The sequence below is a fragment of the Pecten maximus genome, chromosome 14 (assembly GCF_902652985.1).
Source record: "Pecten maximus chromosome 14, xPecMax1.1, whole genome shotgun sequence".
Lineage (NCBI taxonomy): Eukaryota > Metazoa > Mollusca > Bivalvia > Pectinida > Pectinidae > Pecten > Pecten maximus.
In genome coordinates, this window is record NC_047028.1 from 15887049 (window position 1) to 15914632 (window position 27584).

Sequence of the window (27584 nt, forward strand, 5' to 3'; positions counted from 1 at the left end):
GCAACTCCTCTCTTCAAGAGGATGCAATGTCTAACCTGTGTATCTGAACCGAGACTCATTGGTGTACAGATGACAGAATCTTCACAGTCACTTATAAATTGGTTATAATACAGACACACTGCTAAGAATCGCAACTGTCACACATAAACGTTTACTTGGATGCATGAACGTGACTTAAAACGTGTCGGTTCGCTCAAATGACGTTGATAAACAAATTAACCAACGAGATAGGAGAAGATCGAGGCTTTTGTTACTAAACCACATTTGCGTCGTGGGCAAGTGAAATGCAAAGTTCCAAATAAAAAAAAAGATATATATCAATAGACGATTACAAACATGCAAAACATCTCAATGTGTCACTTACCCCGCTACAGTGTGCTGTCAGAGAGGTCTGTTTCCAAACGAAGGCGTCCTGTTGCACGTTGTCAACATGCACGTGTTGTGAACACTACCGCGCAGGCGTGACGGAAATGCAAATGTCCAAAAAAATATGCAATGTACGCGATAATGCTTTCAAAATGAAAGTGAAAGTAGAATTTCATCCGAGACAAGAATATCTAACAAATCAGAGAAAGACAATATTTATTACATTTCATTTAGATGTGACGAAAAGCGTTTCTTATCAAATCGCTGCTCTTGATTTATCCGTAACTTCAGAAACTTTATAGAGTTCCTCATGTCACGATCTTTTAGTCTCTTTATAGGTTCAATTTTCTGCATTTTTTTCTGTTAGTTGTTCTTTTCGAAATCTCCTCCTGCAAAGGTAGCTACTTCATTGTAAATAGTATAATTAATTACATGTAATTTCCTTGCACGAGCGAATGTTTTTATTTTCGCACTGGGTTTTGATTTTATAAAGATTCCAAATACAGAGAATATGGTGCTGCCGCATATCATTGCTCGTTCTTCAAACATTCTCTTCAAGCATAACCGACTTTGTTAGAATGATTTACTCTGGTTCCATGCACTCTTAGACATTAGACATTTTGACGGACATATCTGTTATGGAGTAACGCCTAGATCTGATACATTGTACCTTTGATTACTCGATGATTAACGCTTGTTTCCGTAGTTTCCTTCAAAACCCCACGACTGAACGGAACTTTTCCCTATCCGCATTTTTAAAGAGGCGATCTATTTAAAATGCCTAGTGATTTTGCTTCTCGTGTTCGGGATACTACTTGTGGGTGATCCATCTCGCGTGGCAACAATTTCAATAAAATTGTGTTGAGTTGCGCAAAATTTTGCCGTTTTGCTGCAGTGTCACTTCCACCACAGCCACGTGACACCACAAACGATGCCTATTCTGTCGCAAATTTTCTAGCTCTTTAAAATACATGATGTATATATACATGTATATATAAAAGATTTACTGTACACAAGGGCAGTCACCGATGATTTTACAGTACTTATATAACTTTACCGGTAACATAATTAGATAGGCGTTATGCACATGTTCATACTCAACTTTTCCCAATATACATGTATTTCATTTCATATATCCGTCATTTCACTCCAAAAAATTTAAACGACTTTAATTACTGTAATTATTTGAAGAGAATGGTTTATACCTAGCTCTTACTTTACTTATCCGAATCTGTACAAAATGGAGGGAAAGCTTTCAATCTGCAGTACTCGACTATTAGTAAAAAGCAAAAAGTTCGATACAGCGAGAAATTCGAATCAACGAAGTTCGAATCATCAAGGTTTGACTGTATACTGAAAATCTTGAAATCAATAATTGTTTAAAAACGTACATCTATGGTATCTCATTTAAAGTACGGAATGGTTTATCTTAATCGTTTACTCGTTTTGTATCATATATTTAACCTTCAGCAACACACACAAATCTTGAAATCTCGAGAAAAATATCAAATGACTAAGGACAAAATCAGCGACAATTCGGTCGGTCATTTTTTAATCGGATATAGATTACTATTGCATTGTTTTAGGGCAGTCAACCTTGGGTGATTGGCGAGGCTAAACGTTTAACACTGACAGTAAACCAACAGAACACAGACCTTTATATGTTGTTATCATCTCGGTAACCTCTATAAGATTTTTTTTTTCATTAGTGACCTTGACATTTCTAACGTCACATGAGTCAAATACGGGATTAATGGGATCAAAATTAAAAACAATAGAAGTTGGTAAAGAATATCGGTTCCCTTCCATTATCTATGATGCTAAGGTGATGTTGTCGTTTACCAACAGATTTGATTTAGTATCCAGAACTGTCTTTACTGAGAATCGAGCTCATTCGGGTTGCATTGAAGTTTGAGAACGTATGCATCTAAAACAGTTTACACACGTAGACACACTTGCGCAGGCTACATGTATTTCGTCCCCCCAGACATTGAAAAATAGGTCGATGTCATTTATATTACGACACTTTATTGCGCTCTGTATTAATTTAAGTCCCACTGGCAAAATATTCAGTCTGTGAAGAAGATTGAGGAAGCTTTTAACGTATTCTACTTATGATCTTGAAAATAGGTCAAGGTCATAAGGTGTGTGGAACCTACTGGCCAATAATAAGTACCCTGAATCCTATAGAACTGAAGAAGATTTTGAAGAGAATTTATGGCATGACGCCGTGGTCGTCCTTCCTTCCGTCAACTTTTCCTAATAATCGCTTCTAGTCATGAGCGATGGAATGGATTTTGACCAAATTTTGTGAGAAGCATCACTGGGAGAGGGTTGGGTGGGGGTGGGGTTGGGGGCAAGTTTTGCTTGAATGGTTACTCGTGGGGTAGGACGGGCATGCCCCAAAAGGGGAAATAGACAATTCATCAAATCGCTACTAGTCTTGGACGACTGAATGGATTTTCACCAAATTCGGTCAAACGTATCATCCATGAGTGAAGAACACATTGTGCAAAGTTAGTGACGGGTTCCCCTGGGGCATGGGGTCCAATATGGGAAAGAGACTTTTAAAGGTCCTACATTAACACGTACATGTATACTTTACTGCTAGTCATACTGGATTGAATGGATTTTTATCGGTCAAAAGCATCCTTGGGGGAAGTGAAATAAATTTTGTGTAAATGGCGACTTGGTTTTTTGCGTGGAGCAATATCGTGAAATGGAGGCAAGTACTTTAAATTACTACTGGTGTTTTCCAATTATCAGGGAAATATTCAGTTGAGTGATAATGGCCCTATTTGACCCTGGTGACCTAGAAAATAGTCTTATGTTATCTATACCAGGAACCTGCATTGTACTGTCCTAGTTATCACTCCTGCCTCTGGGTCCTCTGAACTTGACATGAAGATTCTCGAAGTTTCAACATATTTGACCAGCATGACCTATAATTTCAGGTCAAGTCTTTATGTACAACCGATTTCTGCAATATTTTTTTTGTATTTTCAACTTTTTTCAATCTCAAATAAATGACAACGGAAAATAATGAAAATAGTATCATAGGAAATGTAGATTAAAAATCAGTCCATTAACAAATCCAGTAAAATTCTTTGAAAAATGTTTAAATGGTAAGATTATATAGCAAAACTAGAATGTGAAGAAAGATTTTTAGCCTGCCAGTGTAGCTTGATAATAGGTCAATGTCATTCATATGAGGAAACCTTAATGTATTTTGCCCCAGGCACATGTACCTCCTAGCCGAATACCTGTACCCAGTTGCTTAGGGTTTTCTATGAGTCAAAAGTTGATGGATGGTCAGACGGAATCGGGGACCATTCCTCCACCATACCAAAGCTCACTGGCATCAGCATTTGAAACCAGGAACCTTAATTTACAAATAAAAACAAACATGCAAAATATGAATTTGAAATGTTTTTAATGTTTTTCATTTCTATCTTTCACAAAATAAAGAATGATCACTTTCATTCAAAATTTACAGTCTTCAGGAAGTGAAAACATTTAAATTGCCAAAATTTAGAAGAGAGTATGTAGTTCTCAATGATACAGTAAAACCTTGTTAGTCTATTGTTAATCTGTTGTGTGTCTTTACTGTAGCATCTACAGATGGCAATTCTACCCTCAAACTAACTATTGATTAAAAATGATGGTCTGAGTAAAAGTTATAAAGAGAAAACAAAATCCAGCATTAAGAGATAGAAAACTATTAACATAACTTGATTTCATAATCTAAATTCATGACATCAGCAGTAGAATGAAACAGAAACTTGATCTTTACTTAAGAAATATGTATCCTAAAACCTTTACCGGAGAACTGGACCTAAACACAAAATCTAAACAAATTCTAATGAACCGATAGACCATGTATGACAGGGGCATCTAATAAACTGATAAGGTTTTACTGTATCAAGGTTATCCCCATTATGGGGACATACTTTCAACATACTCTATACATGTCTTAACGGACGGAATACATTCAATTACTAGTTTTATTTCTTCCATACAAAAAAATTCCTTTCATCTCTCATGTCTATGATTCACACCTAGGATTTTTTTTATTTTGACAGCACTGTATATACATTGATATCAGAGTAAATGATAAAGAATGGTAAAACTGGAGTTATCTCCCTTATCATATACTCTAGCAGTGGTAATGGATTATATGTGGGACTTGTATGTAAATATACATACTTGATGTGTGAGAATGGGTGTTTGTATGAAGGTGTATGTGTGAGAGTGGTATGTGGGTGTGTTTGTTGTATGTGATGTGTGTAGGACTGTATATATAAAATGTTCATGTACTAAATTTGTACATGATAATAATGTGGCATAATTTAATCTTTGAGGGAAATAAATATTACACACTTAACAATGTGGCATACCGGTAATTCAATCAAAGGGAATCAAATACCTATTAACATTGAAGTATTATTTTATCATTACATTTTACAGATTTCACAATATTTTAATGATTATAGAGCAATGCTTTTCTTGAAAGAGTATATTTCTGATATCCTGATTTCAGATCTTAGTTTATTGTGATAATTAGTGTATTTTTTAGACAATAGTCATGATCTTCAATTCTTTTCATAAAACTTGAAACAAACAGCTGTAAGATGAGATTTGGCTCTACACCAGAGAATCGTAAGTCCTGTTCAGATCATTACGTAACACTTTCATACACACAGGGTACATACTAACAAGGATATCTATATAACAAACAACTAAAGTCACTAACATTCAAACACATGTATCAATATAAAAACAGGTTCTTTATCAATTAAGTATAAATAAATGTTCAATACTACCTCATGTAATAATAAAGTATACATACATTGTAAGACATGTATATACATTGTACCTGTGGTTCCAGTACAGGCTGCAGGACGGAATCACACACTATCACAAAGTTATGTAGTAGATCAATTCAGTTATGTACATTATGACAAAAATACAAGGAATGTTCCATTTCTTACATTTTTTTGTATTTACATTATGTTCTTAATATATTTAATAAATATTAACATTTCAAACATTTCCCATTCTATATAGCACATCTAATTTTCCATGACACAACTAATAGAAAATACCATTTTCTAAAGCATCAATTCATTACAGAATTCCATTCAATGTAGCTTTTGGATGAGAGATGGATAACTTGTAATAAAAACATAGAAAACAGCCAGAAATCTTATTTGTCTGAAACGATGGAGAGTATTCCTCACACAATATGCAATATGTTTTAACTATATGTTGATTGAGAATAATCAAGTTCAGAGATTTTCAATCAGTATAGTGAGTCACCCTCGGACAATAATTTAAATGATAATCATTTTCTGGCAGTGTCACACTTTATAAGTGAATTAAGATTTCTTTAAAATACCTAGTATACAGTAAAAGTGGAGATCCTTCAATCCTTTTGTATCTGGAATCAACAACTACCAAACTCTTTTAATATTGTTGTATTCATCAATGGAATACTATTTCAACAATTTCCCTGTGGTTACTCTTCTTAATTTCCCAAGCTTTCAATGTAGCGAAAGCACTTGCCTTATAAAAAGTACATTAAGCTGGATAGTTTCTTTAAAACTATTTGTTTATGTCAATAATTTTCCTTTGATAGAATGGTAGACTGCTTTTACATCTTTTTGAAATTATAATGAATATCTTGAAACTATTGATGTATTTTTCATTAATTATGATTTAATGATATGAACCACATTCTGTGTCGCATGTGTAAGATTGAACCTATTATTTCTATGTTTCATGGCGCTGCTGTCGAGGCTTGCCCGACCCTGTTGTAGACGTCACCGTTGGACGTTCCCTTTCCTTTTGGTATTCCATATCCATCTTAGCTTCTATTTTCTCCCAGTCTACCTCAATCTGTCAATACAATAAACAACAAATTGTACTGTCAGAAGTTCAACATATTTTAAAATTTTACAATCCACAAAAAGAAACATATATGATATTTATTGAGATCAGTGGGTTTTCAATTTCCAACCAAACTTAACAAGCGGCAATAACTCTGTATATGGCTAGCTGGTAGTATCATTTCAGTGCAAGACACTTTCATCCCAAGAGGTAATTAAACACAAAATCTGGTAGTTGTAGGTGATATCATATATTATGTGCTTTTTTTGTTGTTATAAAAGTAATAATAAATCTCAAAGCATATTTTCTGAGTGGAAGTAAAACTTTTCAATTTTTAACTCACCCCTTCCATATATTGTAGGTAGCGTTTGTTATTTTCCTTCTTTTCAAACCTGACGAGGTATTTCTGTCTGTATCCTAGTACTGTGTCCACATGTGTTTTATGCTTCACTGCTAATTCCAAGGCCCTAAATCAAAAGTATGACACATGTACATAAAAATCCATCCCATATCAGTGTGCGTCAATCCAGTCAATAGCAAATTTCTAAGGGCTATTCAAGTAAAATGTATGTCCTACATATGGAATGAAAAAGACAAAAAAAAAACCAATTGTTTCAATGCGGGTGATGGAGAAAATGTCTTTAATATCATATGTTACTGTTATATTTAAATCACTTCTTTTGAAATTGATGGTCCCTGTTTAACAAATCTGGAGTCTTCCAGTTGAGTTCATTTTTTATTGGAATAGCCCTTGTATTCAATAAAATTCTAATATTTTTTCCCGAATTAATTACATGTTTTTCTTCTCTTTTTTTTAGACGGGCAACATTTCAAATTATAATCAATTGAAATAATTCCCATGTTGTCAATATAAAAAATATGAAGGCTTTAGACAAATGAGGCCAAACAACTATGATATTGAACTATTCCCAGCTGTACAGTACAGCAGACTATATATATCGCCACTTAAGCAGTAAACAGTGGTTTTAATGTTGTTATAACCGATATGACAGCAATATGTATGGTGGGCAAATGCCCTAGGAACCATTAAAAGGGCTCTCATGCTGCATTTGCCCATCATAAATTTTGCTGCCATATCAGTTATAACAATATTAAAACCACTGTTCAATACTTATACTTAAATTGCCTTACCACTTTTGTAAATTTTGAAAACTGAACCACCAAAACTTTTCCACTAGCCCGAGGCACTGGGTGTTATAGGTGTACGGTGGCAACTGCTTCTTAGTATTGTGTCAATGGGAAAATGTGGCGCAAATGTAAATACAGTTGCATAAATAAGTTCCATACAGATTGGATAAAAATCTATGATGAGGTGTACCTGGGGTGAGAGAATGACTGTTCCCTGAAGTGACCTACCTATCCCAGTTATACAGCTGGATATTGAGCATGATGGCCCTGAAGATAAGCCCAGCTTGTAACAGGATAGCCTCCGCATCTTGCTGGTTCCCACACAACAATGCCATCTCAGCGTTTCTAGCTTCCTTGACTGGGATGTCCTTGATGTTCACTATAAACTGGACTTTTTCCGCCTGTAAAAATGATAAAGCTGTGTTGATGATCTTGAAAGTTTAAATTCTACCATACCAAGTGATAATAAGATTGTAGTAAAACATCCCTTAACAGCATTTGAGATATTTGTATGGTGTTAATAATTTCTATGAGATTCATGAAGAAGAAAAAGATGAAGAGTCTGGTTTAAACATTCCTGATTTACTACTTATAGTTAGGATTTGATATACAGTGTGTGTATTCATGGATGAAAGTGTCAGAATATCAAAATGCTGAATTACCTGTTTTTGTAAAAATATTAACATTAATATATATTGGAGAACATACTTGCAAAATACTGAATCCAGTTTTAGTACTGAAATACTTTTATCCATGTGTATTTAACATTGTGTATCTAACATTCTCCAGATAAGATAATCATCTGGTAACTTGATATCCAATTGCATAAAAGTGGGCAAAATCTAGTGTTGTACATAACTTCTTCTCATGTATACTTCATTCCATCAGCTACGTTTCAGTTTGCTTTTTGATCAGGATTAGTGGTGTAACGATTCACCGATGCATCGATGTATTGAATCGCAGTGTGGTGCATCGTCTATCCTTGATTTGTATCGCCATACTTGAACATTTGTAGTTATCTCCCTTGACCAACATTAGCTTACGTTTTGTAGTAAACAACATGGCTGACAAGGCCGTTCCAGCGGCTTATAAAGCTGCCTGTTGGAGTTCTTTCAAATCCAAATTATCTGAATTCAAGAACTCTTTGTGGGAAACGGACAAAACATATGTTTTTGTAACAAATGTAGACAAAGACTCAAATATTCCAGAAATACCACAAACACAAACATGACTACTGTACAATAGGTCATCAGCTGCTCATATATCCCGATACGTATCATATCGTGACCCCTGTATCACGATACATATCGTATCATGACCCCTGTATCGTGATACGAATCGTATCGCTACCCACCTTGCAATACACAGCTCTATTTAATCACTATTCAAATGAAAATTAACAATATGAATATTAATTATCAAAGAATTTACTGTTTACAGAAGATTGAAATTCTTTGGAGTCACTATGCAAAAGTTAAAAACTCTCTAAATTAAAGTCATTGACAGTATTTCACACCAGGGCCCAGTTGTTCAAAAAGTGATTGGGTTTATCACAGTTTAACAACAATTTTAAAATCCTGATAAGTTTACTCCTGACACAACTAACTTGACAATTTTTGCAAATCTCTATAGCTCTGTTTAGTCTCTCCCTACCTGCCTCTCTTAAGGAAGATACATGTACAAGAATTGAAGTAAAGAGAAAATGAAATTTTCACTGATAAAGTGATTAAGCTAATCACCCTTTGAACAACTGGGTCCATCAACTATTACAGTACAACTTAAATCCACCTACAGCGATGTGCCAATATAATACACAAGTTACACCTTACCTCTTTGATGGCTGCATAGGCGATCTCTGCAGTGTTCAGCTCCTTAGCATAGGCTGACATGGCAGCAAGGCAGGACCACAAACTTTCATCCTAGAAATTGGGAAATAAATATCTTCAATCAAACAAGCACATTTGAAATTCCAGTGAAATTGGTGTATTACAACCAACACATCTCACACTTTGCTCCAATCAAGTTTATAATAGCTTCAGGAGACATAAATACTGATTAATTTGGACAATGCAGTGTTTGTTTCTCTAAGTGTGATACCTGTGAGTCAATTTCTTGTCATAGGGTGAAAATTAGCTATTAACATGACCAGACCATGAACCTAGACCCATGTTCTACAAATTATTTCACCAACAGGACCAGACCATGAACCTAGTTCCATGTTCTACAAATTATATCACCATGATTAGGATTCCTAATTTGAAATAATTCTGGTGATACTCCTAATAAACTAATACTGACTTTGATTTTGGACGGGAATATTTTTCATTGGAATGGTTCTTAATTCAAACCTGATAATTAGAAATTCTCCTATCTATGAAGTAGAACCACTGTTTTACATCTTCTAACTGCAACTTTTACTTACTATATAACATCTTCAATCATCTAAATAAGTGAGGTTATGTTTTCATGGTCCATGGAATCATTCTTATTCTAATAGACAAAAAGTACCATACACAGATTCCTGAATTAAGACAAGATCCAAGAAATGCCCACTATTAAATGAAATTAATTGGTTTTAATTTAAGGAAGACCGATTGTTTCTCTACTTTTCCCTTCGTAACCGTTTTCCCTTTAATTATCTAATAACTAGGGAAACCTAAATATGAAATCTTAAAGGAGTCTAAGAACAACTTTCCATGAACAAGAAACCGTGATAACAAACTTCAAGTGTCAAATCAAAAAATTGCTGCCTGTTAGTCATTTTGTTTTCCAATCAAACTCAAAATGAACTGGCACAACTAAGGATGAAAAATATATAAGAAAGAGAAAGATCCATAAAGTACTTTCTGTAAAATTGTAGTAACAATGATTGTTTACAGACTGACGACAGACCACTGAGGAAGAGTGATTTGAACAGCCCACCATCTCAAAAACAATAAATAGACACGCAATATTTCACTTAACATTCACCAATCTATTTATATTTTATCCATAAACAACCTCACAAATCCCTGAACAACCTCACAAATCCCTGAACAACCTCACATATCCCTGAACAACCTCACAAATCCCTGAACAACCTCACATATCCCTGAACAACCTCACCCCAATCCCTGAACAACCTCACAAATCCTTGAACAACCTTACATATCCCTGAACAACCTCACATATCCCTGAACAACCTTACATATCCCTGAACAACCTCACAAATCCCTGAACAACCTCACAAATCCTTGAACAACCTTACAAATCCCTGAACAACCTCACAAATCCCTGAACAACCTCACAGATCCCTGAACAACCTCACAAATCCATAAACAACCTTACATATCCCTGAACAACCTTACATATCCCTGAATAACCTCACAAATGCTTGAACAATCTTACATATCCCTGAATAACCTCACAAATGCTTGAACAATCTTACATATCCCTGAACAATCTTACACTAAGCTGAACAACTTTACAAAATATACAAGACATCCAATGATATTATTCTTATAAAAACACAAATTCATAATTTGGGGAACAGAAATGGATTACAGTAATTTATTTTCCAGTCCTAAATCAGCCTCACCTTTACAAAGCGACAGAGCCGCACTGCATCGTTCCAGCGACCAGACTGTACATAGGAATGAAGTATACAGGGATGAGGAGATATTGATGTGCTGACGATCGATCCCTCTGCTCGCCGAATTATCACATGATTACCATTAAACTGAGTCAGCTGGGGATTCTTGCCAAACTCACTGTTAAAATAAAGTTGATAGATGCTGATATTTGGACTTTAAATATGAATTGTACCAAATTAAATTAAATGAAATAAGACCTTATTCTATCATGCCCTGATGCCATTTGGTATTGAGTTTAAAGATATGGTTATATCATAGTTCATGAATTTTTCAATTCTAGATTTTAAATGTTATAACTCTCTTTTTTTTTCCTCTTAAAAATCTTCATTTTCTTTTCTTTAAATAATCTCGATAATTACTTTTAAGATTTTCATGTTTTTTTAATTTTTTTTTATTCCGACTTGCAATTAATTGAAACAATATGACATTAACAGAATAGCATTACCTTGCTTCTTTTTCAAAGATGGTTTTGGAAGCGAGGTCCCTGTCAACGTAGATAGTATTGGGGTAATACCAGACGGTGAATTTTCCATCTGCTAGTGCGGCCAACATGTTAGAGACATCGTTCCAGGCCAATGATTGGATCATATTACCTAGTGGAATATAAAATATCACATATTAAAACCTTAACAACTTTTCTAATAAAGCATGATACATATGATACTTTCTTCCACATTTCAATATTGTTGTCCTTTCAATGCATATTTATTTTTAGGTGATGAGAGAAAAAAACCACTCCTAATTTGTTACTGTTTCGTTCTGTACCAAACATCTTACCTAATTTGTTACTGTTTCGTTCTGTACCAAACATCTGACCTAATTTGTTACTGTTTCATTCTGTACCAAACATCTTACCTAATTTGTTACTAATGTGTTCTGTACCAAACATCTGACCTAATTTGTTACTCTTTCGTTCTGTACCAAACATCTTACCTAATTTGTTACTAATGTGTTCTGTACCAAACATCTGACCTAATTTGTTACTGTTTCGTTCTGTACCAAACATCTTACCTAATTTGTTACTGTTTCGTTCTGTACCAAACATCTTACCTAATTTATTACTCTTTTGTTCTGTACCAAACATCTGACCTAATTCGTAACTCTTTCGTCCTGTACCAAACATCTGACCTAATTTGTTACTCTTTCGTTCTGTACCAAAGATCTTACCTAATTTGTTACTAATGTGTTCTGTACCAAACATCTGACCTAATTTGTTACTCTTTCGTTCTGTACCAAAGATCTTACCTAATTTGTTACTAATGTGTTCTGTACCAAACATCTGACCTAATTTGTTACTCTTTCGTTCTGTACCAAACATCTTACCTAATTTGTTACTGTTTCGTTCTGTACCAAACATCTTACCTAATTTATTACTCTTTTGTTCTGTACCAAACATCTGACCTAATTCGTAACTCTTTCGTCCTGTACCAAACATCTGACCTAATTTGTTACTCTTTCGTTCAGTACCAAAGATCTTACCTAATTTGTTACTAATGTGTTCTGTACCAAACATCTGACCTAATTCGTAACTCTTTCGTTCTGTACCAAACATCTTACCTAACTTGTTACTCTTTCGTTCTGTACCAAACATCTTACCTAATTTGTTACTCTTTCCTTCTGTACCAAACATGTGACCTAATTTGTAACTCTTTCGTCCTGTACCAAACATCTTACCTAATTTGTTACTGTTTTGTTCTGTACCAAACATCTGACCTAATTTGTTACTCTTTCATTCTGTACCAAACATCTTACCTAATTTGTTACTGTTTTGTTCCGTACCAAACATCTTACCTAATTTGTTACTCTTTCGTTCTGTACCAAACACTCTAACAGGGGTGAGGTACAGGTCTCTATTTTTGTCAATAATGGCTAGTCGTCGTTCGGTGGCTGGGCCACACTGGTCCAGGGCGATCTCCATCACCTCCAGCTATAAAGATTCAGTAACTAGTTTACTAACCCAATACAAAAATATTGAATATAACAACAAATATTAATCTCAAGAATCAGACATGAAGTTTTAGACTTTTTTTTTGCAGTAGATATAATTAGTTACTTCAGCACAGCCTGATTTTCTGTTATTTTTAGTGTTGGTATTTTCATTGAAGCAGTTACCGATAAAAATTAATTGTTACTTCAAACTTAATATGTTTCTAACATTTTACCTTGTGTGTAATTGGTTTGCCATCTCCAAGAGGTTTTCCATTTTGAGCATCAAATACATATATCACTGAAATCCAAATCAACTTAACTTAGTATCAAATCTCAAAATTTTACAATAAAAAAATAAATGGATGAAACAAATTTATATGATTTTTATTTACAATTTACTGGAAGCAATGTCCTCCAGATTTCATATCTTTCATAATGCAAATTCTAACCTTTCGGACAGTTCCACATTCAGAATCCTACAACCCATATATTCTTACCTAAACATTTTTACAATGTAAAAAGTGAATCCCTTTTTACCTTTTTCATCAGCCTTGTCTCGGATGGCTATTGTGTCATTACTGATGGAGACTGTCTGGTAGTTGAGGATGTCTGCTCGCATGCCCGTGTACCGTGGCGAACACACAAGCCGACCGTCATATGAGTATACATAGAGGCCTGCAATGTCTACCAGCAGGAAATGTCTGTAGGGAAAAGATAGATCAATTAATAAGCAATATTTTATTTAGGTTGACAAGTATACAACTCAGATATGCTTCACTGGTCATTTGAGTGAGGAAGTTGACAAGTGTGTAATCACTGAAACGTCACACATAAAATCCTATACAAGTGGTAATATACTAAAGTCTATTTCAAAAGAATGATTAAGTTTTCAGACAGAACCTAGAGTACATTTGTTTAAAATTTCACCTCTATCATCTCAACCTGCCTGAAAAAGAGACTGAAAACATTTGTTCAGTTAATATACTTGAATTGATGTTTAATTTGATTTTACAACCAAAGACTTGAAAGGCTATCGAAGATCTCACCTCAACATTTCAGATATTTTCAAAGATTACTATTTTTTATAGAATTCAATTGATAATTTGATTTACTTCAAAATAAGAGTAAGAAACTTAATTATAGATAATTTTGTTCAGGTACATAGATATACATCTTGATAATCAAAACATTTCACTTGATGTGCTATACAAACCAATACCTATCAATCATGTATCCGGTAATAATAGTAAACTAACAAGAGATCCCAGAGGGATCTTGGCGCCCACCATTGAATGATCTTTATAGGTTCCATGTCAGATTGATCTTTTCTCTACTTTTCCCTTCCTCTAAGTCTTACTAATCTGTGTAAATTCAGAAACAGCCCTCTAGTACTTTTCAAACAAGGGGAACCTATATATAAAATTTAAGATTTAGCGATAATGGCTGTCTGTCGGCCATGTTGTTTTCGGATTGGTCCCAAAATGCAACACCAGGGACCAAGCGGAACCTACATATGAAATTTGAGAAAGATCCCTTCAGTACCTTCTGTAAAATAGCGATAACAAACTTCAATTGTCAAAATACAAGATGGCTGCCTGCCGGCCAGGTTGTTTTCTGACTGGTCTCAAAATCCAATATGCATAACTAGGCACAGAGGGCAACCTACAAATGAAATTTCAGAAAGATCCCTTCAGCCATTTCTGATAAATAGTGATAACAAAATTCAATTGTCAAAATCCAAGATGGCTGGCTGTCGGCCATGTTGTTTTCCTATTGGTCTCAAAATGCAATATGCATAACTAGGCACCGAGGGGAACCTACATATGAAATGTGAGAAAGATCCCTTCAATACTTTCTGAGAAATAGCGATAACAAACTTCAATTGTTAAAATCCAAGATGGCTGCCTGTCGGCCATGTTGTTTTCCGATTGGTCTCAAAATGCAATATGCATAACTAGGCACCAAGGGGAACATATATATGAAATTTGAGAAAGATCCCTTCTGTACTTTCTGAGAAATAGCGATAACAAACTTCAATTGTCAAAATCCAAGATGGCTGCCTGTCTGCCATGTTGTTTTCCGATTGGTCTCAAAACCCTTTATGCATAACTAGGCACCAAGGGGAACCTACATATGAAATTTGAGAAAGATCCCTTCAGTACTTTCTGAGAAATAGCGATAACAAACTTCAATTGTCAAAATCCAAGATGGCTGCCTGTCGGCCATGTTGTTTTGCGATTGGTCTCAAAATGTGATATGCATAACTAGGCACCAAGGGGAACCTACATATGAAATTTGAGAAAGACACCTTCAGCACTTTCTCAGAAATAGTGATAACAAACTTCAATTGTCAAAATCCAAGATGGCTGCCTGTCGGCCATGTTGTTTTCCGATTGGTCTCAAAATGTGATATGCATAACTAGGCAGCAAGGGGAACCTTCATATGAAATTTGAGAAAGATCCCTTCAGCACTTTCTGAGAAATAGCGATAACAAACTTCAATTGTCAAAATCCAAGATGGCTGCCTGTCGGCCATGTTATTTTGTGATTGGTCTCAAAATGCGATATGCATAACTAGGCACCAAGGGGAACCTACATATGAAATTTGAGAAAGATCCCTTCAGTACTTTCTCAGAAATAGCGATAACAAACTTCAATTGTCAAAATCCAACATGGCTGCCTGTCGGCCATGTTGTTTTCCGATTGGTCTTAAAATGCAATATGCATAACTAGGCACCAAGGGGAACCTACATATGAAATTTGAGAAAGATCCCTTCAGTACTTTCTGAGAAATAGCGATAACAAGAATTGTTTACGGACGGACGGACGGAGGGACGGACCACGGACGCAGGGCGATTTGAATAGCCCACCATCTGATGATGGTGGGCTAAAAATAGAATCTTGTAGTGTGTAACGAGGTCAAACATGAGTATTATATAGTGTACTTACTTGTCAGACTGTAAAATGAGGGACACATTGCCTTCCTTTAGGTCAAATATCATCGGTGTGTTCCAGTTCTTTACACTGTGACAACAAGAAACAGCAAATAATCAGATTTAGCATCTAACATCATTTACTTACAACCAAAGTTAGATATTTACCTTTATCCTGCAACTGACACACTCACTGACCGATAACTACTGTCGGATAAACTTGTGCTTTATCCGTCAATACGAAGTGCTTTATCCGTCAATAGGATTCACGTGAACTTTTTCCAACTCTGACGGAACTACTTTCAAGTTGACCTCATGATCACGCGCACAAACTTTGACCTGATAATGATGACGTCATATTGTTTGTCAACAATCGTCAGCTGTCAGCGTCTGCTACATTGTACGAGAATCCAGAAAAATGTCACAACAATCTTCATCCGATGACGAAATTGACAACAGTGTAACAGGAATGGTGGATTGCAATTTTGATATTAACTTTGACATTTTGTCTACTTGTATTGATCTAGAAATGACGGTAAATGATGAAAACTCTGAAATTGTACTGAACCCAGAACCAGCCCCGTCTCAAGCCCCTGTGCCCCTTCCTGTGTACGATGAAAATTCTCATGTGCCTAGACCCGTACGATTAGTTGAAATTCCGGATGAATACGATGCAACATTAATGGAAATAGTACAAGAGATAGAGAGAAATGAAAATGAGCTACAAAGTGTAGAAACGACAAAATCCGTCCGTCCCCCCACTCAGTCTGCGTCTGTCGTGCCACGACCCCCCTCCCCATCCCAGAAGGCTGATCCGGTAGTACATGATCCCGTTGAACAAAGTAAACAATTTGTTGAGTTAAACATGGAGGACGTAGAAGCTTTTATTGAAGGGCAAGCAAATACACTTTGAGGTAGCAAAAATGATCGGAACTATATTGTAACAGCGCAGTGACATTACAGGCGGAAGTAAATATAGTTCTTATGAATGGAAATATTCCTGCGCCACAATGCGGACGCATCGCTTCAGTTCAAAAAGGTAAACAAATGACGTTTTTTCCATTTAACTTGAATGTCAGCTACTGTGAAATAGTTGCAGGATAAACAGAATACATGGTAAGTATCTTACAATACAAGGTTTATTTTGGCTCGGAACGGAAAGACGAGATGGCTCGCCAAAGGCTCGCCATCTCGTCTTTCCTAACCCTCGCCAAAATAAACCTTGTATTGTAAGATACTAACCATGTATTCTCTATTTATTGTTTAGTAATATCTATCATATGTTCTATCATTATATAAGGCTGTTATTAGTGTAAGACACTAAATGTAATATCCAATGTAACTTGATATGTCACAAGATTGTCTCGGTATCAAAGTTTACCATCCAAGTGCAAAATTTGGAATATATCCTTAGAATGTGTTGACAGGTATACATCAGGCTCTTCCAGTAAACTATCTACCAAATGAGAAGACTCCATGTTTGTCCAACAGATATCACCCATAGAAGTGATTTAATTCAAACACTCCAAATTTGTCCAACAGAGACCACCCATACAAGTGATTTAATTAAAACACTCCAAATTTGTCCAACAGAGACCACCCATAGAAGTGATTTAATTCAAACACTCCATGTCTGTCCAATAGATATCACCCATTGAAGTGATTTAATTCAAACACTCCTAGTTTGTCCAACAAAGACCACCCATAGAAGTGATTTAATTCAAACACTCCATGTTTGTCCAACAGGGACCACCCATAGAAGTGATTTAATTAAAACACTTATCATTAAAATAATTGCATTGTCTTCAGCACCCACTATGCATAGAATTTTGTTTTTCTTTAATCCTCCCACAGGATATATATTACTGGAATAGCCTTTAGGACACCTAGACATAGGACAACTGCTGTAACTCAGGTCTCTTTACCCAGACATAATGACTTGTCAAGTTAGATAAATTTTCAAATACCCTCTCTTTCACTTACAGAACTGAATCCTTTACAGTAAAACCTTAATAACCAAATCACATCCATTGCCTTGATTATGGGATAGTCTGAATACCAGTAGATGATTTTATATAGAAAAGGGCCAAATTGTTCCCTAAAACACAGACTGAGAAATCTGATATGGCAAGTCATAAAACCGAGACACTCACCTGTATATATAACATTGTGTAGATGTGGCCACCACTAGGTGATTGAATGCTAGTGACAATTTGATAATTCTGTCACGAAAGTCCAAAGATTCAATGGCATCATTCATCACGTTTCTAACATGGACTTGTTTACCTCCTGTTACTGACGCCTCAAAATTCTTCCACTCCAAACGTCTGCAAAGAATTATTTTTTTTCAATACATCATTATTCAGCACATAGACAAGATTTAGGTACAACAATGACTTGAATGTCTAAACATATACAAGATTTAGATACAATGATAACTTGAATGTCTCAACATAGACAAGATGTATCAGTATAGACAAGATTTAGATACCATAAAACTCGGGTAATTTGCGCAGGTTTTTTGTACTGAAATAAAGTTTAAAGTTGGGTGTGCGGAAATTATACTAGTTTCTGATGATACCTATAACAGTTTCTGATGGTACCTATAACAGTTTCTGATGGTACTTACTTCTCTATAACATGTGCAATGAGGACCTGGCCATTCCCACCAGCACCGGCCACTTGAGTTCCATCACTGGACCATGCAAGTTTGAACAGACTGCCTGTATTTGGTTTCTCCAGGGCATACGACCACTATTAACAAACAATGACATACGACCACTATAAACAAACAATGACATAACTACATGAAAACCAGTTCAGTCTGTAAATATAACACAGCTTTATGATAAAGATGGAAGGAAAAACTAACAGTTATTTGAAATATTCTTACTACTTCTTATAAAGATGTTGTTTCTAAAAGTTTAGCATTGCCTGAATGTAGTCACTTCAGTTTTCCACCATGCCTGTTACTCACCCCAGCCTGGTCACAGAGTCGAAGAGTGTTGAAGGAGCCGACGGCAAAAAGTTCTCCGTCTGGTGTCCATGCTATAGATGTGATTGGGTAGTCATGTTGGAAGCTGTTGTACATCACACGGCCATATGTATCCCATACCTGTCAAAGTAATTAGTCATCTTTGACTGCTTCTCATTATTTAAACCAAAGACATATTTTGTAGCTCTGCTACTTGTGACAAAGATAATACATTAGTTCTGCTACTCATCTAGAATATCCTGTATCTACAGGAATTATGAACTCCCAGCTACTCACCTTGTAGCGACAATCCTCTGCCCCCGATATGATGAGGTTGTTGACAGGATTCCAGTCTACTACCAGCACCACGCCGTCATGGGCTCGCCACTATAACAAAAGAACACTTCTAGCTTATCCTGATGTTTAAAACAATACAAATAAGATTTAAATTGTGTACTTGACAGAATTAACATGTTATAATCAACCTCATAAACATCATTCATAAATAGCTGAAAAATTTCGGTTTGACTTGAGGAGTGAATAGTCTAACCCCACAGTGACACTAATGTCAAATAACAGTACCCTAGAACAACTATAAAGTGACGTGTCTAGTGCCTTTCAACACATGCACCAAAAACTTAATAAAAGTTAGGAAAACAAACACAGACGTTGAGAATGGCAAGAATTTCATTATCAAGCACTCATGAAGAACATATGGTAGTGGTAAGGTTACAGAGTCATAGTACTAAGATACCAGTACCGAGAGTAGCATGTAAAAAGCATGTGGATGAAATGGTCATCTATCTACGACACCAATTTCTCAAGTCAAGTCAACCTGTGTAAAACCAGTGTAATCTCCAGGTTCACAAGTTTCATTACTTAGGAGATTACCTGGTAGTTTCATCAAGTAACAAAAAAATCAAAAAAAAAAAAAATCAATTTAGTTTAAACATGACATTAATCAGTCATACCATGGTTGGCTTAGCGTTGGCTTGCATAGACTTGATGACCAACTGTTTGCCATTTGTAAACAGCACCGAATCCGAGTCTGGTCCCCATGCTACACCATATACAGACATACCTGTTACCGAAGGAAACAAAAAACATGTATCAAGAAAGGAAGAATATCAATACATTTATAAACCAGTCATTGACACTTAATAATGATTAACAGGGTAGATATGACAAAATTTTTATCGATAACTCCATCTTCTGCATTTTGTTTTTTTTACATGTCTAGTACTAAAAAGTCTGGGTCAATTTTAGGTTATTTTCTGAATTTTGTTAATGATATTTTGTAAGATGCTAGTTTCAATCATTTCAAACAGAGACAAGAACAAATATTTAGTAGCCAATCAAAAAGGTGTTGTGCAGAAATAAAGGGCATAATTTCCATGTCTTTTTTAACGATCAGAAATCCATTTACTAGGTGTTCCCATCAGATATTTATCACCAGATTATAGACTTAACAGTAATTCTTCAGTAACCTGTACCTTGTAACTTTTGAGTTTGGTTTACTTACTGTTCTGGGTAAGAGTAGACCTCAGCATTCCACTTCTAGACCAGATCTTCACAGCACCATCTTCACCAGCTGCAATTAGCAAAAGAGATTGAATTCAAACTTAGGACAGTCGAATATAGTCCTTCCCGAAAATAGAGAAATAGGACTATATAATATATAGGAATATACATTATGCGTCACTTTCATTGGAATCAACATTTTGGTATCAGTCAGAATTATTAAAGGTCATAATCTTTCAGCTCATCTGTGTTGCTCCATACAGAAATGATGGTCATGTATAAGGTGGCGCAATAGAAAGCTCCCTTGCCTTTCCCAATGACAATTAAGATCCCTAAAATGGTAAGGGGTCATCCATCTGATAACAGGTTTTAAGGAGGTACATTTTGTTTTCTCCCACATAACAACACACTTCCATCCACACCAAAAGGACTAACATAAATTAATGTAACATGATTTATAATAGTTATAATAAATAAAATACCGTATTTGACCTAATAAGGGCGCAGGGCGCGGGTAATTGACAGTGGGGGCGCCCTTATTAAGATTAGTTATTCTGAAGTTTTATGAAACAGACTATACCTTATAGCAGAATACCCAAGGTTAACGTTGTGGAAACGGTAAAATATTCAGTCATGAAAATATTCCAGATGAAGATATCTATTCATTATCATATATTAAGCTTAAACATCACTTGAATACTCATGTAAACTTGTAAACCATGCCAGCTGATCTTTAGACCAGAGAACGTGTGTTCCACCATTTAGGTTCAAATGGAACTCTTTTGTGTTCTATTTATAGAAACAGGTGATTTCCCAGATCATATCAGACATCGTTTTCTTTGACCTAATAATTGATTTACAATGTCTTTTACTAGCTTTCTGTTCTGAACAAAAGTTATTTATCAACAAGAATGAAGTCTTTACTTTATCTTCAAATAAAGATGGTAAGTTATTATTTGTATGTGTGTTTAGTTTTGGGTGCTCTTTGCACTGATATGTCATCTGTAGCCTGTAGGAATACACAAAATGTGGCGAAAACATGTGTTCCAGTTACTTAATTTGCTGAAGAAAATTGAACACATAAAGTAGCAAAATATTTCACATGAATTATTACTTTTGAACACCATTTTGACACCATTTTGAAACTCAGTCAAAGATTTATTTCCTTGAAAAAAGGTAGGGGCGCCCTTATTAGGGCAGGCGCCCTTATTAGGTCAAATACGGTAAGTGATATTATATCGTTGCTTATAGAAAATAATTCATATGGTGTACCTGTAACAAAGGCAGACCCGTCAAAGCTCCACCTGCCTGCCAGCACTGCCCCTTTGTGGGCCTCTATACTCTTCTCTACTCGACCAGTTTTACTGACTAGGTGAAACTTGCCTGTTCAAAATAATCAAAAGGTTCAATTCAGAAAATAGAAAAGGTAAGAAGTCCTACAGAATCTAATATTTATGCTCAATCTAACAAAAGTTGTAAGCATTAAAGCTGACAGTGCAAGTTAAAAAGCATCCAATTGAGATTAAAAAAAAAAAAAAATACATGTACAGATTTCCAAAAATCGTTTCCGAGACATCCCCCAATTATGGTTGTGTCGTATCTAAGGACGGGCAGACATTTTTGTTTTTTGTAATGCGTAGATACGAGCCGCTATAAAAGCGCGTGCGTTCATTGGGACAAGTATCAGTCTATCGATACACGCGCATAGCGACACATCTCTCCATTATACATAGTATACGTTCTCAATACAAACGCAAATGAGTTTTTGTTCACATTACGGAACTTGAATATGGAATTAGAAGAGGTAACTTTATATATATACATATATATTTTATTTTACAATAAAAGAAAGAAAAGAAAGTATTGACAACACAAACTATTTGGGCCCCAACAAAACATGTACCTAATGAAATTTACAACTGTTACATCATTATATCCATAGTTTCCATCAAAATATTTTCCGTGTCTTCGTACAAATGTATTATTTGTGCACCTGCCATAACGCAATTAAAACGTGATAAAACCGCACAACAGCCCTAGTGTAGTGTAGACAATAAGAAAACATCCGAGGAGTGCTAGTGTAGGATACAAGTAAAAATCGGAACTCCTCGGACTGTTTACTTGTTATGAAAATGGCTGCACCCACGAAAAACACGTGAGAAGATGGATAGAGTATTTGGGACTAATTCGTTATGCATTTTCAAGCATTTATTTGGAGACTTTATTTTCAACAAGATTTGAAAGATAATTGACAGACACTGACCATCTTTCTGCTCAAGTTACAGGTAAGTGCTTCTGCTTGGTGTCGTTCGTGAATACAGTTGTAGAACACGTGGTGTACAGATATAGTGTAGAAGATACAGGTGTGTCACCGTGAACACCTGAGGTTAGAGTGAATGCGAGTGTGACGAAGCACGTTCTTTTTATAGCAGCGGCGGCTTGGTTGTATCCACGCATAACAAAAAGGAAAAATGTCTGCCCGTCCTTAGATACGACACTACCATAACTGGGGATTGTCTCGGAAACGATTTTTGGAAATCTGTACAGGTATTTTTTTTTTAATTTCAATTGGATGCTTTTTAACTTGCACTGTCAGCTTTAACCCTATCATATTATGATCGATCAACACGATTTAACAGAAAAATATTGAAATGCTAACAGTGCAGTTGTTAACAATTCTGCTCATAATATTCTATATCAGTACAGCATAACTTGTGAAATTATACTGAACATAAATGTGATGATGTACGTGTTTATTCTAGTCAGAAGAGATATCAAATTGTCAAACTCCTTTTTTTATTTTTTACAGAAAATGTACAGACAGCAAATAAGAATAGAGGAAATCAGAAGTTAAATTAGTGTCATACTTGATGACGTTAGTCCAAATTAAAGTTGGTTTTTTTTAAATTACCATCAGTTGATGTAAGGACAAAAAGGTCTGAGACTGCCTTTTTGCCTCCCCCAGCAGCTTTTGGGAACCAATGCATATCTGTAGGGAAGACTTCATCAGGCAACTTGACCAGTGTTGTTGTCTCATTTGTGTTGAGGTTCCATTTCAGCACCAAGTGGTCATCTGCTCCGGAGAACAGTTCCTCAGGTGTAGTCCATCCAACACAGCTCACCAATTCAGAATGTAAGCTTTGTTAAAGATCCTTTTTATCAAAAATATGGATTCATGCTTGTTAGACAAATTCCATGTTATTGCAATTGATGTTAATAAAAGGACAGAATATACAGCTAGGTCTACTATGAAATCTAATTCTACACCAAATAATAGTAAAATAACATCGCTATTTCAACAGAATTATGACTCGATGAAAAAAATGATAGTGAGGATGAGTTTTCATGCATAATTTATTGAACAATGTTCAATAAAACAATTCAATTACGTGTGCGACCCCCTTTTTTAAGGGGGATATAACGTTAGACTATATTGATAAAGAATTCCATAATTGATCAAGAATTCCATAAAATCATATTGAAAAAATGTAAAAAAAAAAAAAAATCCACGCAAGTCTTTAATTAAGTTAAAATTGAACTTAAAAAATTTAATTTCAAGTTAATAAAGCAGTTACCATCTCCAGACGATCTGAATGTCTGATGCTAACAACCACCTGCATTGTCAAGCGAGTACCAAATAAAAACATCTCAAGTTTTCGAATTTCTAATACAGAACAATTCTAAACTGCATTTCAGAGCAAATTGACAACATTCTGAAACTGTCAGAAAAGGATATGTTTTGTTTCCTTCTGTAAACTTGTTTTCAATCTCATTTTGCCGGTTCTGTCAAATACGATTCCAAAACATCACTGTCAACTTCAAACATTAGAGCAAGGAATGTTTCTTTTGCGCATGCTTACAGGATATTCGAAGTGCTTTGTGGGATATGTTTCTACGGAAGTTCGCCATATTTGTTTGCACTGGAGACGGACCTATGTTACCGGATTTTACCGGCAAAAGTCACTTTTCTGTAGCACTGAAAATGATTTTGTTATCACATTTACGACATGTTAAGTAAGTCTCATATCTAAGCATTCATCAAAACGATTATGGTGAATTAAAAAGAGAGTATTTCTCTTTTAAATGTCACAAGTCATCACAGAATGATGGCCGAAATGTCTTACATGATTAAAATACATACTGTCCATGCGGAAAATAGGAGACGAATCGTCTTAAGATATCGAATGGAGATTGATGTCAACAGTTGTATTTGATAAATATTTATTATTATGTTTTCTTTCCATTTCATCGTTACTCGAGTTTAGTGTCAAAGGGTATCTATATACTGAAGTAAAAAACAAACAAAAAAACCCACTCATTTTAATCAGAAATCTTGGAACTACCGGTATATTGTAGGTTGGTATTTTTCTGTAACTCTGCATTTATATTACTGTATGTATGTTCATAGCGCATCTGTCTGTTGACCATTGGTGATTTAGATGGGGAAACCCCAGGCCGTTAATCCGTGAAGTAATTAATTTTCAAGTAAACAGAGCTGACTGCTCGTTCACAGAAGTGCTCCTGTAGGTTTCTGTATAAAAGGGATGAGAGCGAGATCAAGCAGAGAGAGAGAGAGGGGGGGTTCGACTTTAACATGCCTATATAGACATAGTTGTTGTTTTGCTGCATCTGGTTATTTTGATGCAATTTTGCATTGCATGAGGTTCCAGCTTGCTTGAACATATTTAACAAAATACTAGCAACTAAGCTATCGCTTTCCCTCATTTACATATTATACTGTTCAAAACATTGATTTACAAATAGTTTGATATAGGGGATCTGACATAAGTTTCAATTTCATATAAGATTTAGTATTCGAACAATGGTAGAGGTTCAACAAGGACTTTGACAGACCCCTGTAATGCACACTCACTAATGCAGTCCATCAGACTAAGACCTCTTAAACATATATAGAAGTAAAAAATGTTTTCAGTTTGAAAATGAACCTTTAATTCTATTTCATGTTGTCATTGATGATTGGTTTACAAGTTCAACAAACAAACAACATATCTAGCTCTGTAGAACTTTTTATAACCCTATACAAACATCATCCCCCGCCGCCTATGCACCTCGAATGCATGTTCAAAGGGGAGTGGTCTGAAGCTCATGCGTACATGTAACTGTACTCATCAATTCTACATAAGCTGTGGTCAGGGGTCACAGTGGTCACACACTTGCCTTTCACCTGAGTTCAATTCCCCAATCGGAAGTGAAAAGGTCACCTGCCCAACCACATGGGTTTTTAGTTTTTACCCCGGTTACTTCTGTTTCCTCCCACAGTTAGACCCCTCACACACTTCCATCCAAGCTAACAAGAGTGATTAGTTAAATAAATAAAGTTTACATTTCTTTTTCTTACATTATCACAACTACCGAGGCCACACAATTCATTATAGGCAGTCGTTGGTGATCAACTTGGGATCATGCATCTCAAAAAGTATTGGAAACAGATGTATACACTTTTGTTTATCACATGATACATGTACATAAACTATGTATGTATTTACACATTAATCATTTTACTTTCATATAATTGCCTGTATTTTTCATTTCAGCCTGTGATTAAAATAAAATAAAGAAGGACATATTCTGAGGGCAAACATGCAGTCCCCAACTGGAAGTGCAGATTCCAAAAGTGTTGCAAGCAAGACTTCAATAAATGTAAAACTTCCTGACCATGTACCCAGTCAGGAGGAGCTACAGCGTAACCTGTCTACAGCGGATAGTCAGGCCGGCCCACCAGTACAGCAGGATGCCTTCCCATCTCACACACCAGATTATGGTATTCGCCCACTTACAACTACACCAGTCAGTTCAAAGGAATACCTCATCTCTGGGTCACCGACCAAAATGATGCGACAACCCAATCGGTCGGAGAAAGAGTAAGTATTGTATTGTAATTTACCGTATTGATCCTATAATAAGCCCAAGAAAGTTGTAAAAAACCTATCTTTAGTTAATAGAGTGAACTCTTATGTATCATTACAAACATCAGTAGGATTTACTGATAATGGTCAACATTGACTTTATTTGAAAATATGGATGCGTAACCGTGTTTGATAGAATACATGGAAAAAACATTAAATTCTGATTTTTTCTGTTTTTGTTTTTGATAATATATTTGATTATTAAAAGGGAAGATTTAGCTGAAATTAAAAAGGCAGAGTCTTCAGAGGTTGAAAAGTTACAAGAAGGTAAACAATTGTCTCCAAGCGAAAAAATGTCAGAACCTGATATGCCTTATAAACCAAAGTCTGAACTTGAGGCTGGGGCAAATAAACAAGGATTTGAGGCCAAGGTTGATAAACCAGGACTTGAGGCTGAGGCTGATAAACCAGGACTTGAGGTCGAGGCTAATAAACCAAAGTCTGGACTTGAGGTTGAGGCTGTGATAACGACTGTACAAAAGTCTCTAGCACAGTGAGTCTGGTATCTATGGTGATAGAGCTTTGCTAAGGTGAAAGGTCATCTCTAATGAATATGATGGTCATATAAGTTCATAAAATCATAAGGTTGAGGTGATTGAATCATAACATTTCACTGATTGTGGTACAGGTATATACATATATTTTCAGGTTATTGTCCGTTTTTGCTTTTTTTCTGTTTCATTTTTGTTTGTGTTCTATTTTGAAAAGCTTTTGCAAAATGATTCCTTAACATACAAATATCTACATAAAGGTTATGCTTATGTACTAACAGAAAGATGGTACAGCAGAACACAAAATATTGATGCCATTCAGGGGACATGTAATGATGATCCATGTGTGATTTCTTAACAAGAAACCTTATAATTATTACTGCATGGGAGAGTACTTTGGAAAATGGAAAGTTTGGATATGTGGCATTCTACTGTACTTTTAAACATTACCTATTAAATAATAAAATTGATGGAGAAAGATAATCTACACACATCTGAGATTCAAAGTGACTTTTGAAAGCATGTGTAACTAGACAAAAAAGTATTTGGAGTCAAATTGATATGTTTATTTGTTTCTTTTTTTTTAATGTGTATATTTTGAAAATTGAAATTAAAGAACCTTTTAATAGTATTAAATACTGTAAAATAAATATTGGGGAGGGGGGGGGGGGGGGGGGGGGGGATCTGTAAAACATCAATCTCCAATGAGGTAAGTGATGGGCTAACTTACCTAGATGTGTAATTTCTGGTCACCTAGGTGACTAGGATATATA

General features: G+C 35.5%; 2 protein-coding genes across 3 annotated transcripts in view; one reads left to right on the top strand and one right to left on the bottom strand.

Moving 5' to 3' along the window:
* Positions 1-3780: 3780 nt before the first annotated feature.
* Positions 3781-24254, bottom strand: LOC117341648 (intraflagellar transport protein 80 homolog). Its single transcript, XM_033903511.1, has 19 exons — positions 24130-24254; positions 23305-23526; positions 21666-21776; positions 20395-20463; positions 19844-19953; positions 19170-19259; positions 18876-19013; positions 18528-18652; positions 18052-18225; positions 15915-15989; positions 13503-13666; positions 13199-13263; positions 12828-12963; positions 11482-11629; positions 10982-11153; positions 9234-9323; positions 7633-7805; positions 6599-6722; positions 3781-6264 (listed from the first exon to the last, which is right to left on the bottom strand). Exons 1-19 carry the CDS (start codon positions 24164-24166, stop codon positions 6139-6141), a joined length of 2349 nt encoding a protein of 782 aa, XP_033759402.1. The 5' UTR covers positions 24167-24254; the 3' UTR covers positions 3781-6138.
* Positions 24255-24287: 33 nt separating this feature from the next.
* Positions 24288-27584, top strand: part of LOC117341650 (putative uncharacterized protein CXorf58) — a 28389-nt gene continuing 25092 nt past the window's right edge. For both annotated transcript variants that reach the window (XM_033903512.1, XM_033903513.1), the window contains exons 1-2: positions 24288-24407; positions 25949-26275. In XM_033903512.1, the coding sequence (XP_033759403.1) occupies positions 25995-26275 (281 nt within the window). In that variant the 5' untranslated portion in view covers positions 24288-24407; positions 25949-25994. The remainder of the gene's footprint in view (positions 24408-25948; positions 26276-27584) is intronic.